Here is a 16637-nt window from a genome sequence, read left to right as displayed (position 1 = left end):
GGTTTGCATGGACTAGGTAGGCTAAATGGCCTGTTTCCATGCTTTATCTCTAAACTAAACCTTTAAGAAAATTAGCCCGTCTCAAAAATCAAGGGCCAAGAGTGTTTTATTGTTTCTAAAAACAGTTAAGATTTATATAGGGCCTCTGACCTTTTGGTTCATACTAGGCCAAGTGGACCCATTGGGCCCAAACCTCTCCTGCATTGGTGTAGCACCCTTTCCTCCCCCCTCCCTCCCCCCTCTCCCCCTCCTTCCTCCCCTCCCTCCTCCCTTTTCTCCTCCCATCTCCCCTCCCCCTCCCTCCTCCCTCCTCCCCCCTCCCTCCTCCCCCTCCATCCCCCTTCTCCCCTCCCCCTCCCCTCTCCCCTCCCCTCCCTCCCCCATCCCTCCTTAGGAGATAGATTTACACTTTAAAATGTGAATAACTTAAAAAATATAATACCAATTTCAATGAAACTTCTTCCATTAGCACCAAAGGGACAACGGTGAATAAGGTGGGCCAAAATTGTCACGCTATCGTGTACCGTTTTGGCTGTAGTTCAGGAACAAACAAACAAACAAATAAACAAACAAGAGTTTTAGTATATGGATATCCCGTTACATAATCTTTTTCCCAACTTTCCCTTGCACTATCCCACCATTTTCCTACTGTTGTACATTTTGTAAAGCTGTCACTCTAATCAATAAACTCATATATACTTACTGCACCAGTGGAGTGCATGTTCCTTGGTCAATACAATGTGCATTCATAAGACATTCAAACTGTCTGGAGTTATCCAATATGTGAAATTACTTTTCAGCCTTACTTTCGATTCAGTGCACAGGCACAGCGTATACAGAAGTTGCAATTCAATTTGAATTTAATTTCCCTCCCTTCACCTTCTAACCCGTCTTTAAATGAACAGACACATTCCAGGATATTTGGGGACTTGTTCACAACTGTGCTACATGTTTCTGTCCTGGACTGTTTGTTGGCTCATTTGCCAACACAGTGTATTTAGCCTACTTCTGGAACTGTGTTTATCATTTACTGCAGCCCAGTGGCGCAGCAGGTAGTGCTGCTGCCTCACAGCGCCAGAGACAGAGGGAGAGAGACAGAGAGATAGAGGGAGTACAAAGAAGGTTCACCAGATTGATTCCTGGGATGGCAGGACTTTCATGTGAAGAAAGACTGGATAGACTCGGCTTGTACTCGCTGGAATTTAGAAGATTGAGGGGGGATCTTATAGAAACTTACAAAATTCTTAAGGGGTTGGGCAGGCTAGATGCAGGAAGATTGTTCCCGATGTTGGGGAAGTCCAGAACAAGGGGTCACAGTTTAAGGATAAGGGGGAAGTCTTTTAGGACCGAGATGAGAAAGTTTTTTTCACACAGAGAGTGGTGAATCTGTGGAATTCTCTGCCACAGAAGGTAGTTGAGGCCAATTCATTGGCTATATTTAAGAGGGAGTTAGATGTGGCCCTTGTGGCTAAAGGGATCAGGGGGTATGGAGAGAAGGCAGGTACAGGATACTGAGTTGGATGATCAGCCATGATCATATTGAATGGCGATGCAGGCTCAAAGGGCCGAATGGCCTACTCCTGCACCTATTTTCTATGTTTCTCTGTAGACCCAGCATTTTGTGCCTATCTGAAGAAGGGTCTCGACCCGAAACATCACCCATTCCTTCTCTCTGGCATCTCTTTTTTAATAAAGCTGGTAGTGGTGACAACATGTAGTTGGCTGAGTATTAATATTACCGTACAGTGCAACAATAGAGGGCGGCACTGTGGCACAGCAGTAGAGTTGCTGCCTTACAAGGCTAAAGTCCAAGGTTCGACCCTGACTCCTGTCTGTGCGGAGTTTGCACGTTCTCCCTCTGACCGCATTTGTTTCCTCCGGGTGCTCCGGCTTCCTCCCGCATCCCAAAGACGTGCGGGTTTGTAGGTTAATTGGCCCTCTGTAAATTGTTCCTTAGTGTGCAGGGAGTGAATGAGCAAAAGGAATAACATAGAACCAGTGTGAAAGGGTGATCAATGATTGACGGGGCCTCCCTAAGCTAAACCTTTCATGTTAGTGATTTTACATGATAAATTTGTGATTTTTTAAAATATTCTTGCAGTTTAACGAGTTGTGCACCTCAAGGTTCACCGCACCACAATGTGTAAGGGCCCAGACAATACAATACAATACAATACAATACAATGCAATACAATACAATACAATACAATATATCTTTATTGTCATTGTACAGGGGTACAACGAGATTGGGAATGCGACTTCCATACGATGCAATAAATTAATTAGCTAATCAACGGAAATTTAGGCAACCCAGAGAAACAAATTTAGAAACAGTTAAAACAGAATAAAGTGCAAATAGGTCTGTGCCGGGTCACTGTGCGATGTGACCATCCGGCTCAGCAGGACCGGTTCACAGCAGCTATGGCCCTGGGGATGAAGCTGTTCCTGAGTCTGGAGGTGCGGGCGTAGAAGGCCTTGTAGCGTCTGCCAGATGGTAGAAGTTCGAACAGACTGTTGCAGGGGTGTGAGGAGTCTTTGTGGATGCTGGTGGTTTTTCTGAGGCATCGTGTGTTGTAGATGCCCTCCAAGGCTAGTAGCTGTGACCCGATAATCTTCTGAGCTCTGTAGACTACCCGCCAAAGAGCTCTTCTCTCTGCCTCCGTGCAGCTGAGATACCACACAGGGATGCCATGCGTTAGGATGCTCTCTATGGTGCAGCGGTAGAAGGTCGTCAGCAGCTGTTGGGGCAGACCAGACTTTTTCAGTGTTCTCAGGTAGAACAGTCGTTGCTGTGCCTTCGTGACCAGCGCAGCAGTGTTAGTGGACCATGTGAGGTCCTCCGAAATGTGAGTGCCCAGAAACCTGAAGCTGGACACTCTCTCCACACTGTCCCCGTTGATAAAGATCGGAGCATATTCCCCATTATGTGACCTTCGGAAGTTGATGATCAGCTCCTTGGTCTTGGAGGTGTTTAGGGACAGGTTGTTATCTGAGCACCAGTCCGCCAGGTTCTGCAACTCCGCTCGGTAGTGTGTTTCATCCCCGTTGGTGATAAGCCCGATCACCGTTGTGTCGTCTGCAAACTTGACAATGGTGTTGGTGTCGAATGCAGGAACACAGTCGTGTGTGAATGTGAATAATGTAAATAAAATAATGTCAATATTAACATTATTTATCTAATTTCGTGGCAGTTTTACATATGTATACTTTTGATTTAGGTATCCGGTTATGAGGGAAAATGAAATAGAAACTACTGGAAAATGGTCTGGTAGAATAAAAAATCCAGTATACATATTTACTAATCTGCCAGGACTCATGTCAAGTATAATAACGTGGTCAGATGCTCCTCGACCTCCGATGCTTCGACGGATGATATTTCGACATTACGATAGTGCAAAGGCGATACATATTCAGTAGAAACCGTACTTCGAATTTTGAATTTTGATCGTTTCCCGGGCTAGCGATATGCGTTACGATACTCTCTCGTGATAATAGACAATAAACGATAGACAATAGGTGCAGGAGGAGGCCATTCGGCCCTTCGAGCCAGCACCACCATTCAATGTGATCATGGCTGATCATTCTCAATTTGTACCCCGTTTCTGCCTTCTCCCCATACCCCCTGACTCCGCTATCCTTAAGAGCTCTATCTAGCTCTCTCTTGAATGCATTCAGAGAATTGGCCTCCACTGCCTTCTGAGGCAGAGAATTCCACAGATTCACAACTCTCTGACTAAAAAAGTTTTTCCTCATCTCCGTTCTAAATGGCCTACCCCTTATTCTTAAACTGTGGCCTCTTGTTCTGGACTCCCCCAACACTGGGAACATGTTTCCTGCCTCTAACGTGTCCAACCCCTTAATAATCTTATACGTTTCGATAAGATAGACAATAGACAATAGACAATAGACAATAGACAATAGGTGCAGGAGTAGGCCATTCAGCCCTTCGAGCCAGCACCGCCATTCAATGCGATCATGGCTGATCACTATCAATCAGTACCCCGTTCCTGCCTTCTCCCCATACCCCCTCACTCCGCTATCCTTAAGAGCTCTATCCAGCTCTCTCTTGAAAGCATCCAACGAACTGGCCTCCACTGCCTTCTGAGGCAGAGAATTCCACACCTTCACCACCCTCTGACTGAAAAAGTCCCCTCTCATCCTTCTAAATTCCAGTGTATACAAGCCTAGTCACTCCAGTAATGCTGGACAACGGCAGCGAGCCACCGATCCCAGTCAGCTACGCCATCACGAGTGTTAACAACCGATACTCTACAGTGTACAGCACTGTGTGGTGCCAGCGGTTTTTGGGTCTTATACTGAGACCAGATGTAGGGGTTGTTGCTGGGGTAAGGAAGGTAACTTTGGTCATAAGCAAAGCCTTGCTGGATGTTCTGGTGATTGATTGTGTCCTGGACTTTAGTTGTGGTTGTCCAGACTTCACCTTCCTCCTCCAGTGCCATAGTGAGGCCCACCGGAAATTGGAGGAACAGCACCTCATATTTCGCCTGGGCAGCTTGCAGCCCAGTGGTATGAACATCGACTTCTCCAACTTTAGATAGTTCCTCTGTCCCTCTCTTCCCCTCCTCCTTCCCAGATCTCCCTCTATCTTCCTGTCGCCACCTATATCCTTGCTTTGTCCCGCCCCCCTGACATCAGTCTGAAGAAGGGTCTCGACCCGAAACGTCACCCATTCCTTCTCTCCCGAGATGCTGCCTGACCTGCTGAGTTACTCCAGAATTTTGTGAATAATCACCATCTTCTGAGATGATTGGGTTTTTGACAAGAAAGTCAGGAGAATGGGATCTGGGCTGAAGCCAACAGGGAATGCAAGGTTAGCTTTGATTTTGGTATTGTTAGTGGAGAGCGAGCCTGAAGGAGAAGTGGTAAGTAATGGGGTCCCAAGTCGAGAAGGTTCATTAAAACTCATTGCTCCAGGCCTTCCTCAGAACAGCGCGCACTAATTCACAGGGAATATTCCAAAAGGAGAGGCGTTTGGGGATTGATGTCACGTGGATAAGGGCGATTCGGATCCAGAAGTACCCAGTTGAATTTTTGATCAGACGATTCAACCAGGAAAAACAGTAAACAGTTTCCACACTGGACAACAAAAAAGGATTGGCCTGACACAACCAACATTCCTTGCTATGGAACTTTGTATTAAGAATAAGGGGTAGGCCATTTAGAACTGAGATGAGGAAAAACTTTTTCAGTCAGAGAGTTGTGAATTTGTGGAACTTTGGATCATGATGGAAAATTCAAGGATAAACATTTTATTATTTTCACTCCGGCACAGCTCCACCAGGTGCATTTCCCATCATGACATGTAGAATAGACGTACAGGTATGTAGGTTAATTGACTGGGCAAATGTAAAAATTGTCCCTAGTGTGTGTAGTATAGTGTTAATGTGCGGGGATCGCTGGGCGGCGCGGACCCGGTGGGCCGAAGGGCCTGTTTCCGCGCTGTATCTCCAAATCTAAATCTAAATAGCTCAGAATAGTTAGCTTTGAGTGGTCTAACCACTCACAAAAATTAGTATCCCCACTGAAGCGTTCAGGCAAACGACAATACAGTGTGTGATGACTGGATTTAGTTTAGTTTAGTTTAGTTTTGCAGGTACTATCGCAACGTTTTAGACAGGTACATGACAGGACAGGTTTAGAGGGATATGGGCCAAATGCAGGCAGGTGGGCCTAGTGTAGATGGGACATGTTGGTCGGTGTAAGCAAGTTGGGCCCAAGGGATTGTTTCCACGCTGTAGGACCATGACTCTATCCAGAGCAGAAACAGGTCCTTTGGTCCACCGATTCCACACCGAACAGCGCTCCCCGTACACGAGCACTATCCTACACACTAGGGACAATTTATAATCTTTACCGAAGCTAATTAACCTACCGACCTGTACGTCTTTGGGGTGTGTGAGGAAACTGGAGCACCCAGGGAAAACCTACGGGGTCACAGGGAGAATGTACAAGCTCCATACAGACAGCACCCGTAGTCAGGATCCAACCCAGGTGTCTGGCACTGTGAGGCAGCAACTCTACCGCTGCGCCACTGTGCACAACGTGTGGAAAAGGATGTGATATCACCATAATGCACACTGAAGAATTCTGCTATAGGTCAAATTAGCTCTGATTAATCACATATCAACATTAGAGTCCCTTTTTCAGAGGGGCGATCCAATTTGGGCCCCAAAATATAACGCAAAATCAAAAAACAGGTCATTACCAGCAGTCGCACAGGGTAAAGTAATGGTCTATTAAAGTAGTTAGCTACAGGGCATAGGAAAGATTGTTAAAACTCATTTCATTTTTGCTCTTGGGAAATCTGTCATGTTATTAATCCTTTATTAATTACGGTATTCGCCACCACCGACTTTAGCCATGGTTAATGTCACAGTCAGTATCAAGAGTGCAGTGTGAAAATAAAAGGTGTGTGTGGCATCCATTGCATCCAAGCTGTTGACTATAGTTTAGTTTGGAGATACAGCATGGAAACAGGTCCTTCAGCCCACAGAGTCCACGCCGACCAGTGATCCCCAGCACACTTACAATATACCACACACTTCGTGTTACACACTTAAAATGTAACCCTACACACACTAGGGACAATTTATAACTTTACCAAGCCGAATGAACCTGCAAACCTGTACATCGTTGGAGTGTGGGAGAAAACCGGAGATCCTGGAGAAAACCCACGCAGGTCACGGGGAGAATGTACACACTCCATACACAAGCACCATAGTCAAGATTGAACCCATAGTCAGGACTCAGTGGGCCGAAGGGCCTGCTTCCGTGCTGTATTTCGGAACTAATTATTAGACAATAGACAATAGACAATAGGTGCAGGAATAGACCATTCGGCCCTTCGAGCCAGCACCACCATTCAATGTGATCATGGCTGATCATTCTCAATCAGTACCCCGTTCCTGCCTTCTCCCCATACCCCCTGACTCTGCTATCCTTAAGAGCTCTATATAGCTCTCTCTGGAATGCATTCAGAGAATTGGCCTCCACTGCCTTCTGAGGCAGTGAATTCCACAGATTTACAATTCTCTGACTGAAAAAGTTTTTCCTCATCTCCGTTCTAAATGGCCTACCCCTTATTCTTAAACTGTGGCCCCTGGTTCTGGACTCCCCCAACATTGGGAACATGTTTCCTGCCTCTGGACCAGAGGAATCTCCCTTTGAATCCAAGCCTGCCTTACACGAAGAATCCTAAGATCATTAACTGAATGGTAGGCATCAGCACACCACATTATTCTTCCCATAATGAAGCACAAATGAACTATCTCATTCCAACTGGTTATAAGCTTGACTGCCATTGAAAATTGAAATCTTTATTAGTAATTCAGCCCACTGACATTACAGAAGCATTTCAGAACTATTCTTGGACATTAAACTCTAAAAAAAATTAAAACAAAAGATGTCTGAGTCAGTTTTTTTAATTTGATCCGAATAACTTTCTCCATTAACTTTGAAACAATGAATGAAATGCAGTAATGAAAAAAAGATAACCAGTGTTAAATTGGCTACATTCAATCATTTTCCCTCTTATAAGATAATATGACCAGAACCAGAAAATAGACTTTAGAGGTATTACAGTGAGATGAAAGAATTCATAAAGAACCATGAATGTGTTTAGTTTGTAGATCACTGATGTACTTTTATGCCATTCTTTGGCAGCTTTTTTTAGTTAGTGACCAGGTGCATGGATAGGACAGGTTTAGACAGGTACATGGATAGGACAGGTTTTGACAGGTTTGGAGGGATATGGGGCAGACGCAAGTAGGTGGGACTAGTGAAGATGGGACATGTTGGCCAGTATGGGCAGGTTGGGCCGAAGGGCCTGTTTCCATGCTGTAAGACTCTATGACTCTATGACTATCACTTAAAGATTATATAAGAAAATAACTGCAGATGCTGGTACAAATCGAAGGTATATATTCACAAAATGCTGGAGTAACTCAGCAGGTCAGGCAGCATCTCAGGAGAGAAGGATTGGGTGACGTTTCGGGTCGAGACCCTTCTTCAGACTATATAAGAAAATAACTGCAGATGCTGGTACAAATCGAAGGTATATATTCACAAAATGCTGGAGTAACTCAGCAGGTCAGGCAGCATCTCAGGAGAGAAGGAATGGGTGACGTTTCGGGTCGAGACCCTTCTTCAGTCCGATGGAGGGTCTCGACCCGAAACGTCACCCATTCCTTCTCTCCTGAGATGCTGCCTGACCTGCTGAGTTACTCCAGCATTTTGCGAATAAATCACTTAAAGATTAATCGTCTAAGGTTCCATAGTTTGGCATTTACCATAAGAAACGGCTAGAAATCTTTTCACAGGTCCTCAGAATCCACTACCTTAACTATTAGATTAGTTTAGTATAGTTTAGTTTAGAAATACAGCGTGGAAACAGGCCCTTCTGCCCACACTCGTACACTAGTTCTATCCTACACAGTAGGGACAATTTACCCAAGCCAATTAACCTACAAACCTGCACGTCTTTGGGGTGTGGGAGGAATCGGAGCTCCCGGAGAAAACCCAGGCGGTCACAGGAAGAATGTGCAAACTCCATTCTGACAGCACCTGGAGTCAGGATGGCAACGGGTCTCTGGCGCTGTAAGGCAGCAACTCTACCGTTGAGCCACTGTGACACCCCAATTGCTGCAATTATCATTTACCATGCCCAATATGCCCACCGATACATTTTATTTTCTTCTCCATGATATTATTAAGGCAGAGCAGAAGCAGCTCCAGTGAATTTGTTGGCTATTTACACATTTGTGTGAAGCTTTTTTATCTGTGATTGCTATGTTATCATGAGGTGCAACTTTCCTTAAAATGGGGGAATTTCACATGAAGGTTTTCATAAAATAATGTTAACTGCAAGCGAAAAATTGTGTGGGTTTACATGAATTCTCTCGCGCCATTAGTAGCAGTTCAGCAGCACAATGATATAACTTCACTTTTAGACAATAGACAATAGGTGCAGGAGGAGGCCATTCGGCCCTTCGAGCCAGCACCGCCATTCAATGTGATCATGGCTGATCATTCTCAATTAGTACCCCGTTCCTGCCTTCTCCCCATACCCCCTGACTCCGCTATCCTTAAGAGCTCTATCTAGCTCTCTCTTGAATGCATTCAGCGAATTGGCCTCCACTGCCTTCTGAGGCAGAAAATTCCACAAATTCACAACTCTCTGACTGAAAAAGTTTTTCCTCATCTCAGTTCTAAATGGCCTACCCCTTATTCTTAAACTGTGGCCCCTTGTTCTGGACTCCCCCAACTTTGGGAACATGTTTCCTGCCTCTAACGTGTCCAACCCCTTAATAATCTTATACGTTTCGATAAGATCCCCTCTCATCCTAAATTATATGTTTCTCCTTTCATCCTTTCTCAGATATATGATGAACAAAAGTATTTCATTTGCTGCTAGAGTAATTTCCTCATGGCAATGTTTCATCTCTGAAACAATGTTTCATCTAATCGAGAGCTCTGGAGAGAATAAAATACATCTGAAGAAGGGTCTCGATCCTCGGTCTTTGGTAGACACAAAATGCTGGAAGTAACTCAGCGGGTCAGGCAGCATCTCTGGAGAAAAATAATAGGTGACGTTTCGTGTCAGAACCCTTCTTCAGACTGGGTCAGGGTCGAAAGAAGAGTTCCGACCTGAAATGTCACCTATTCCTTTTCTCCAGAGATGCTGCCTGACCCGATAAGTTACCCCAGCATTTTGTGTCCATTTTCAGTGTAATCAGGCATCTGCACTTCCTTATTACACATAGAATAGCTCATTTCTTTTCTTCTGTCTTAATTGTTAAGGAAAATCTGGTGTTTTTATGAAGACTACCTGACTCACTGTTTCAGCACCCGTGAAGATTCTCTTCCATAAGTTTGTTTCCAGATTAGACATTTGGAGAATGTAAAGGTTTGTTAAAGAAAGCAGGGCTCTTTTAAGAAACTTTATTGATTATAGTTTAATAACAGGAAAAAAATTAATTCTAAAATTTTGGAAAGGCACTACGGCCCCCACAATCAAAATGTGGATTATAGAAATGACGGAGACCTTAAACGTGGAAAGAATCAGATTTTCCCTGTTGGACAAACAGGAATTATTCATTGGAACATGGTCTCCTTTTATTGATTACTTAAAGGGTCAGAATAGTTCAGCACAGGAACCTGACTAGCACTCGGACTAAAGAATGGATGAAATGCTATACTTTGAAATGTACGAATATATCTCGAATGAAGTTTTTGCTATTTTAATAAATTTTTCCATTCTTCTTTAACTAACTTTTTCCTTATCTTTTTTTTTTTTTTTTTTTTTTTTTTTTTTTAAATTTGTTTTTGTTTTTATTTTTCTTCTCTCTCTTTTCTTTCTTTACTTCATCTATTTCTTTAGTTCTATCTAGTTTAAAAAATTTAAAAAAAAGGGGCAAAAGGTATTGGAGACAATATAATAATGATTGACAATATTATCAATTTAAAAATGTATGACTGTAAAGATGTAAACAGGTTATGTACCTATCTCCAATAAAAATTTATCTTAAAAAAAAAAATTTAAAAAAAGAAGCTGAAGTTGGATACAAATCCTCAAAGGGTTAAGTAAGCCGATATTGATAACAGTCTGCCCAAATTATAAAAGATGCCAAGTTATTGAGCACATGTAAGTGGTGGAAAAATACTGTTCATTTAAGATCCCTTCATTAACAGAAAACAACAATACGGCTGTTTACATGTGTTTGTGCAATTCATTTTGTAGAAGCCATCTATTTAGTCTAGCAATTAATGTAGCCTACGGAAAGTAAAACATATAATTGTATTTGCCTTCAATGTAAAGCTTATGGATTTTTTTTTTCTCTGTTGAATTATTCAGATCCATCCTAGAACCTAAAACCTGGGACTCCACACTATCCCAAAATATCCCAGATGGAAGACAGCCATTGTGAAGGACAGTTAGTGGAACTGCGGAAGCCACATCGAAATTTACGGTGTAAAAGTGGAATGCACCCGAGGGCCAGTTAGACTCAGTACTTTGCGCAGTGACTGATCACTGCGGTGACCGATCTTCATGTCCACTGATGGTGGCGCAGAGACAGTGTAAAACCTGCCTCCCCTTCAGCGAGCGACGCCAAGATCAAGTCCCCAACAGCCCTGGACGTTGACCTTTCGCGCTGGAACTCTTCAGTTTGATGCAACTTTTACATCTTTCATTGATGTGAACCGGCACTGCTCACCCAAGGAGCCAGGTTGCCATGGAGCCAATGCACTTCCTCATGTCAGCGGGTATATGCAGCTGACTGGATATAGTCAATTCTATTTCAAAAGAGGTATCACAGAGGAGCAACCTGAAATCAGAAAGCAACATGCTTCATTTCTGCCGACGACATGCTCCAAATCTCCGATGAATCTACAACCTTTTATATAACTCCCATACCGTTCTATCAAGCCCTAATAGCATGCTGGTTTTGGTCAATATACTCTGTCTATCCAGAGTGCATTGATGTGAACAACTACACGAAAAATCACACCTGATGTTCACATGGGATATTAAAAAGAAACAGCTCCAGCCCCTCCAGATGTAAAACACCAAGGTTATAACCATAAAATGCAGATGAGCATCGACAGTGGAAACCATTGTAACACATGGCTTGTTTCTCTCTTCTGTATTCAAGAGAGCTGTACATATGTCTGATTACTTTGTATCATTAGTAGAGTCTACAGTAAATGAAACAGTTTACCCTCACGGTGGTCGCTCATTTTTACTGGCAGATTTAAAATAAGTATAAATCTGAAGCTCGCAGGAAGCTTGGATGTGCAATAATTGATGCACAGTTTTCACAGAATTACATCACACAGAGTCAATCTACATCGGAGCATCTTGAAGACGATTGAAATGATTCAACTGTGGAAACATCTGATGGCGTCCATTCACACAATGCATTTACCAGAGTTATTTTGCTTGCTAGAAAGACAATGTCCCACGTGACATTTGTATCGTGAAACATCAGAAAGCACATTTGTTGGAACAATATCCTTTGCAGTCTCCTGAACTTTGCGTAAGCATTCCAGAAGAGTCAACATATTTTCATTTATTTCAAGAAATTATATAAATATTCAATGTTTCTTTCCCCTCAGATTGAACACTTGTATTCCAATAAATACAAACAGAACCGATGTCATGGGACAGATAGTTGCTGCTTCTGTTTATTAACTATAAAGTTCTCGATGTGTGCATATTCATGTAAAAAATGCCATCTACAGGGAAGAGCCACGATATACTTAATGCTCACCTTGTCTCAATGTTTGACACACAGTAGCACGCATTTTTATTGCCAAAGTGAGTTCACCCTATGATTATATAATTGGACATGTGAGGTCATACAAATTGCTGGGAATTCTTTCCAAATTCTTTCACTCGCTATTTTGCTCAGTAACTGAAATCTCTCGTGGCTAAAATTTCACATAGTGAAATTCGGTGAAAAGCTATTTGTGTGCGATCAATACCATGGCGGTGTCTTTGATCAAAGTATAGTTTTCAAAAATCAATAAGCATCAATTCAATCCAGCATTAGACAATAGACAATAGACAATAGGTGCAGGAGGAGGCCATTCGGCCCTTCGAGCCAGCACCGCCATTCAATGTGATCATGGCTGATCATTCTCAATCAGTACCCCGTTCCTGCCTTCTCCCCATACCTCCTGACTCCGCTATCCTTAAGAGCTCTATCCAGCTCTCTCTTCAATGCATTCAGAGAATTGGCCTCCACTGCCTTCTGAGGCAGAGAATTCCACACATTCTGAGGTTTAATGTCATCTCCACCAATGGCCTAAGATCAGCCAGCTCAGAAGTAGGTGGTGCTTTTGCATACATATTTGATGTACATAAACGATTAAACATCGGCATCATAGATAGCTTGACAACTTTTTATTCACTTATTTATATTATCCATCTATGTCTTTCAAACGTATGATTATGATTTTGACTTGTAGGCCCCTGCTCCTCTCTGGAAAGTTGGATTTAAACTTCATATGTTTGTTCACGGCTATCAGTCAGAGTGTTGCATAGATAGCTTTCATTTGATTAGATTTATTGAATGTTTTGTTCCGGAGTTTATCTCAGCATTTAATTTATCAAGCCATTGTCAGCGTTGAGTTATTTCAAATGCTTATTAGAAGTGGGTTGCATGGTGCCATAGAGTCAAGTCAAGTCAAGTCAATTTATTTGTATAGCACATTTAAAAACAACCCACGTTGACCAAAGTGCTGCACATCTGACTAGGAAAAAAAAGAAACATACAGTGGCAGGCCTACATACAGAGTCATGGAGTGATACAGTGTGAAAACAGGCCTATGCACCTATCTGTCTAAATGTGTCCTAACTTGCGATAGTACCAGCCTCAACTACCTCCTCCGGCAGCTCGTTCCATACACCCACCACCCTATGTGTAAAAAGGTTATCCCTCAGGTTCCTATTTAATCTGTCCCCCATCACTATAAACTATGTCCTCTGGTCCTCGATTCCCTTACTCTGGGCAAGAGACTGTGCATCTACCCAATCTATTCTTCTCATGATTTTATGCACCTCTATAAGATCACCCCTCATCGCCCTGCACTCCAAGAAATAGAGACCCAGCATGCTCAACCTCTCCTACAGCTCAGACCCCTGAGTCCTGGCAACATCCTCGTAAATATGTATGAGATAGACACAAAACGCTGGACTAACTCAGTGGGTCAGGTAGCATCTCTGGAGAAAATGTATACGTAATGTTTCAGGTCGGGACCCTTCCTCAGACTTAAATCTTTCAGTTTAAGCCAGTCTTCATAGTGTCAATAGACACAAAAGGTTGGAGTAACTCAGCGGGACTGGCAGCATCTCTGGAGAGAAGGAATGGGTGACATTTCAGACTCGACGTTTCGGGTTGAGACACTTCTTCAGACATCAATATTTTACCAAGTAGGTAAAAGGGAACCCTACTGCTTTCACCAATAGAATGTGATTGGAAGGAACTACGAGATAGAGGCAGCGGCATTATAAGCATGTCTTGGATTAGATTTTACGACTGTTTTTTCGATAAGGATGAGCAAATTTTCTGATTCAAAGTGCCCCTGATTTAAGACCTGCTCCTTTGTCTTGCCATATATGGTCTTTAAAATCATTCTTTATGTCTATTGATGAGCTCCTAATCGTCATTTTCTATGCACTTTGCCCAGTTAGTTTAGTTTAGGAAGTATAAGAAAATAACTGCAGATGCTGGTACAAATCGATTTATTCACAAAATGCTGGAGTAACTCAGCAGGTCAGGCAGCATCTCGGGAGAGAAGGAATGGGTGACGTTTCGGGTCGAGACCCTTCTTCAGACTGAAGAACGGTCTCGACCCTTCTTCACCCATTCCTTCTCTCCCGAGATGCTGCCTGACCTGCTGAGTTACTCCAGCATTTTGTGAATAAATAGTTTAGTTTAGTTTAGGTTTGTTTCTATTTTGTTTCGTTTAGTTTAATCATTGTGCCTTGAGGTATCCATGCTCTCCAGGAACGTAGCCTGACCCACTGAGTTACTCCAGCACTTTTATGTCTTTTGTTTGTAAACCAACCATCTGCAGTTGCTTGTTTCTCATCAGGTCATAAGGTCGTAAGTGATAGGAGCAGAAATAGGCCATTTGGCCCATTGTGGCGCGGCGGTAGAGTTGCTGCCTTACAGCGAATGCAGCGCCTGAGACCCAGGTTCGATCCCGACTACGGGCGCCGTCTGTACGTGGTCTGTACGTTCTCCCCGTGACCTGCGTGGGTTTTCTCAGAGATCTTCAGTTTCCTCCCACACTCCAAAGATCTACAGGTTTGTAGGTTAATTGGCTTGGTAAATGTAAAAATTGTCCCTGGTGGGTATAGGATAGTGTTAATGTGCGGGGATCGCTGGTCGGCGCGGACCCAGTGGGCCGAAAGGGCCTGTTTCCACGCTGTATCTCAAAACTAAACTAAACTTAGCCGACTCCACCATTTAATCATGGCTGATCTATCTCTCCCTCCTAACCCCATTCTCCGGCCTTCTCCCCATAACCCCTGACACCCGTTCTAAACGCTCGTTTTTACCCTTTCACTTGTTTTGGAACCTATCATGCCGAGATGCATTGGTCAGTAATTAGTTGGTCGATCGTTTGCTGAACGATTATGGTTGGAGTGGAGTGTTGTTGGCAAATAACAACAAATGACATGTCCCTAATGACAGGGAAACAAAAAGTAAATGGTGCATGGAACAGCACAATCTAATTTTGTGCCAGTCTACTCCAAGCAATGTCAAATTTGGACGGAGTGGCATATAAAAAGCAAACATTTTGCGATACAATTTCCAGGCTAATGTTCCATCAGCTTCGAGCCTTCAGTTTGCTTTTCTGTAATTTCTCAGCTGATCTCTGATATTTTCTCAAATATGTGTATCTCAAGAAATAAATCCGTGTCCGACTGGCAAAAATGCAAGTGCACTTCACAGGGGTCAAACGGCTCATTTTGATGTCAGAACCCATTACAAACCATTCAACCTCCTCCTCGATATAATACTGTGAAGAATTGTGTAAATTGAGTGGTTGTGACCTCTTAGGTCAAATTATTGATGACAAATTAGTCAGTGGGATAATAACAAATCAGACCCTTTCCGACTGTGTCTGATGCAGAACAGATGTCAGTGAGTTTGTGCAGGAAGGAACTGCAGGTTCCGGTTTAAACTGAAGATAGACACAAAAAGCTGGAGTAACTCAGCGGGGACAGGCAGCATCTGTGGAGAAAAGGAATAGGTGACGTTTCGGGTCGAGACCCTTCCTTAGACTTGTTGTTTATTTCCTGAAGAGTGGGGGTAATCTTTGGTATTGCTATTGAAGGATGAGAGGGGATCTCATGGTATTGCTTTGGTATTGCTATTGAAGTTATTGCCGCTTTAGAAAGCAGATTAACTAAAAGAGGTTGCAGAGCACCACACAGGGAACTGTTCCAATGCAAAATGTTTCGGAAAAAGCTGAACAATGCAACAAAAAATGTCGGAAAAAACTCAGCAGGTCTGTCAGCATTTACAGTATGGACAAAACAGACAATGTAATGGGCAAATTCCCTGCTATGTTCATCCATGATTCCCACTTATCACTGTGTTAGCTTACCCTGGGGAAGGGCTTGAGGTAAAGCTAAATAGCTGTGTACAAATCAGACATCCTGGGGAACCTTTCGTTCCACCTACTGTATTGGTAAAGACAAATAACACCTGCATCTTGTTTAGTTTTCAGATAATAGACAATAGACAATAAACAATAGGAGCAGGAGGAGTCCATTCGGCCCTTCGAGCCAGCACCGCCATTCAATGTGATCATGGCTGATCATTCTCAATCAGTACCCCGTTCCTGCCTTCTCCCCATACCCCCTGACTCCGCTATCCTTAAGAGCTCTATCTAGCTCTCTCTTGAATGCATTCAGAGAATTGGCCTCCACTGCCTTCTGAGGCAGAGAATTCCACAGATTCACAACTCTCTGACTGAAAAGGTTTTTCCTCATCTCAGTTCTAAATGGCCTACCCCTTATTCTTAAACTGTGGCCCCTTGTTCTGGACTCCCCCAACATTGGGAACATGTTTCCTGCCCCTAACGTGTCCAACCCCTTA

The 16637-nt window shown here is 43.3% G+C and overlaps 1 protein-coding gene across 2 annotated transcripts in view; it reads left to right on the top strand.

Moving 5' to 3' along the window:
* The window catches only part of LOC144601932 (chemokine-like protein TAFA-1), a 409302-nt gene extending 397134 nt beyond the window's left edge, over positions 1-12168 (top strand). For both annotated transcript variants that reach the window (XR_013548395.1, XM_078414529.1), the window contains one exon: positions 10874-12168. Coding sequence is in view for 1 of the 2 variants with exons in the window: in XM_078414529.1 (XP_078270655.1) it covers positions 10874-10891 (18 nt within the window). In the remaining variant the exon portion in view is untranslated. The remainder of the gene's footprint in view (positions 1-10873) is intronic.
* The last annotated feature ends 4469 nt before the right edge of the window (positions 12169-16637 follow it).

Source organism: Rhinoraja longicauda, chromosome 17 (genome assembly GCF_053455715.1).
Source record: "Rhinoraja longicauda isolate Sanriku21f chromosome 17, sRhiLon1.1, whole genome shotgun sequence".
Taxonomy (NCBI): Eukaryota; Metazoa; Chordata; class Chondrichthyes; order Rajiformes; family Arhynchobatidae; genus Rhinoraja; species Rhinoraja longicauda.
Note: the sequence above shows the minus strand (reverse complement) of the source record. Positions and strands in the feature narration are given on the sequence as shown.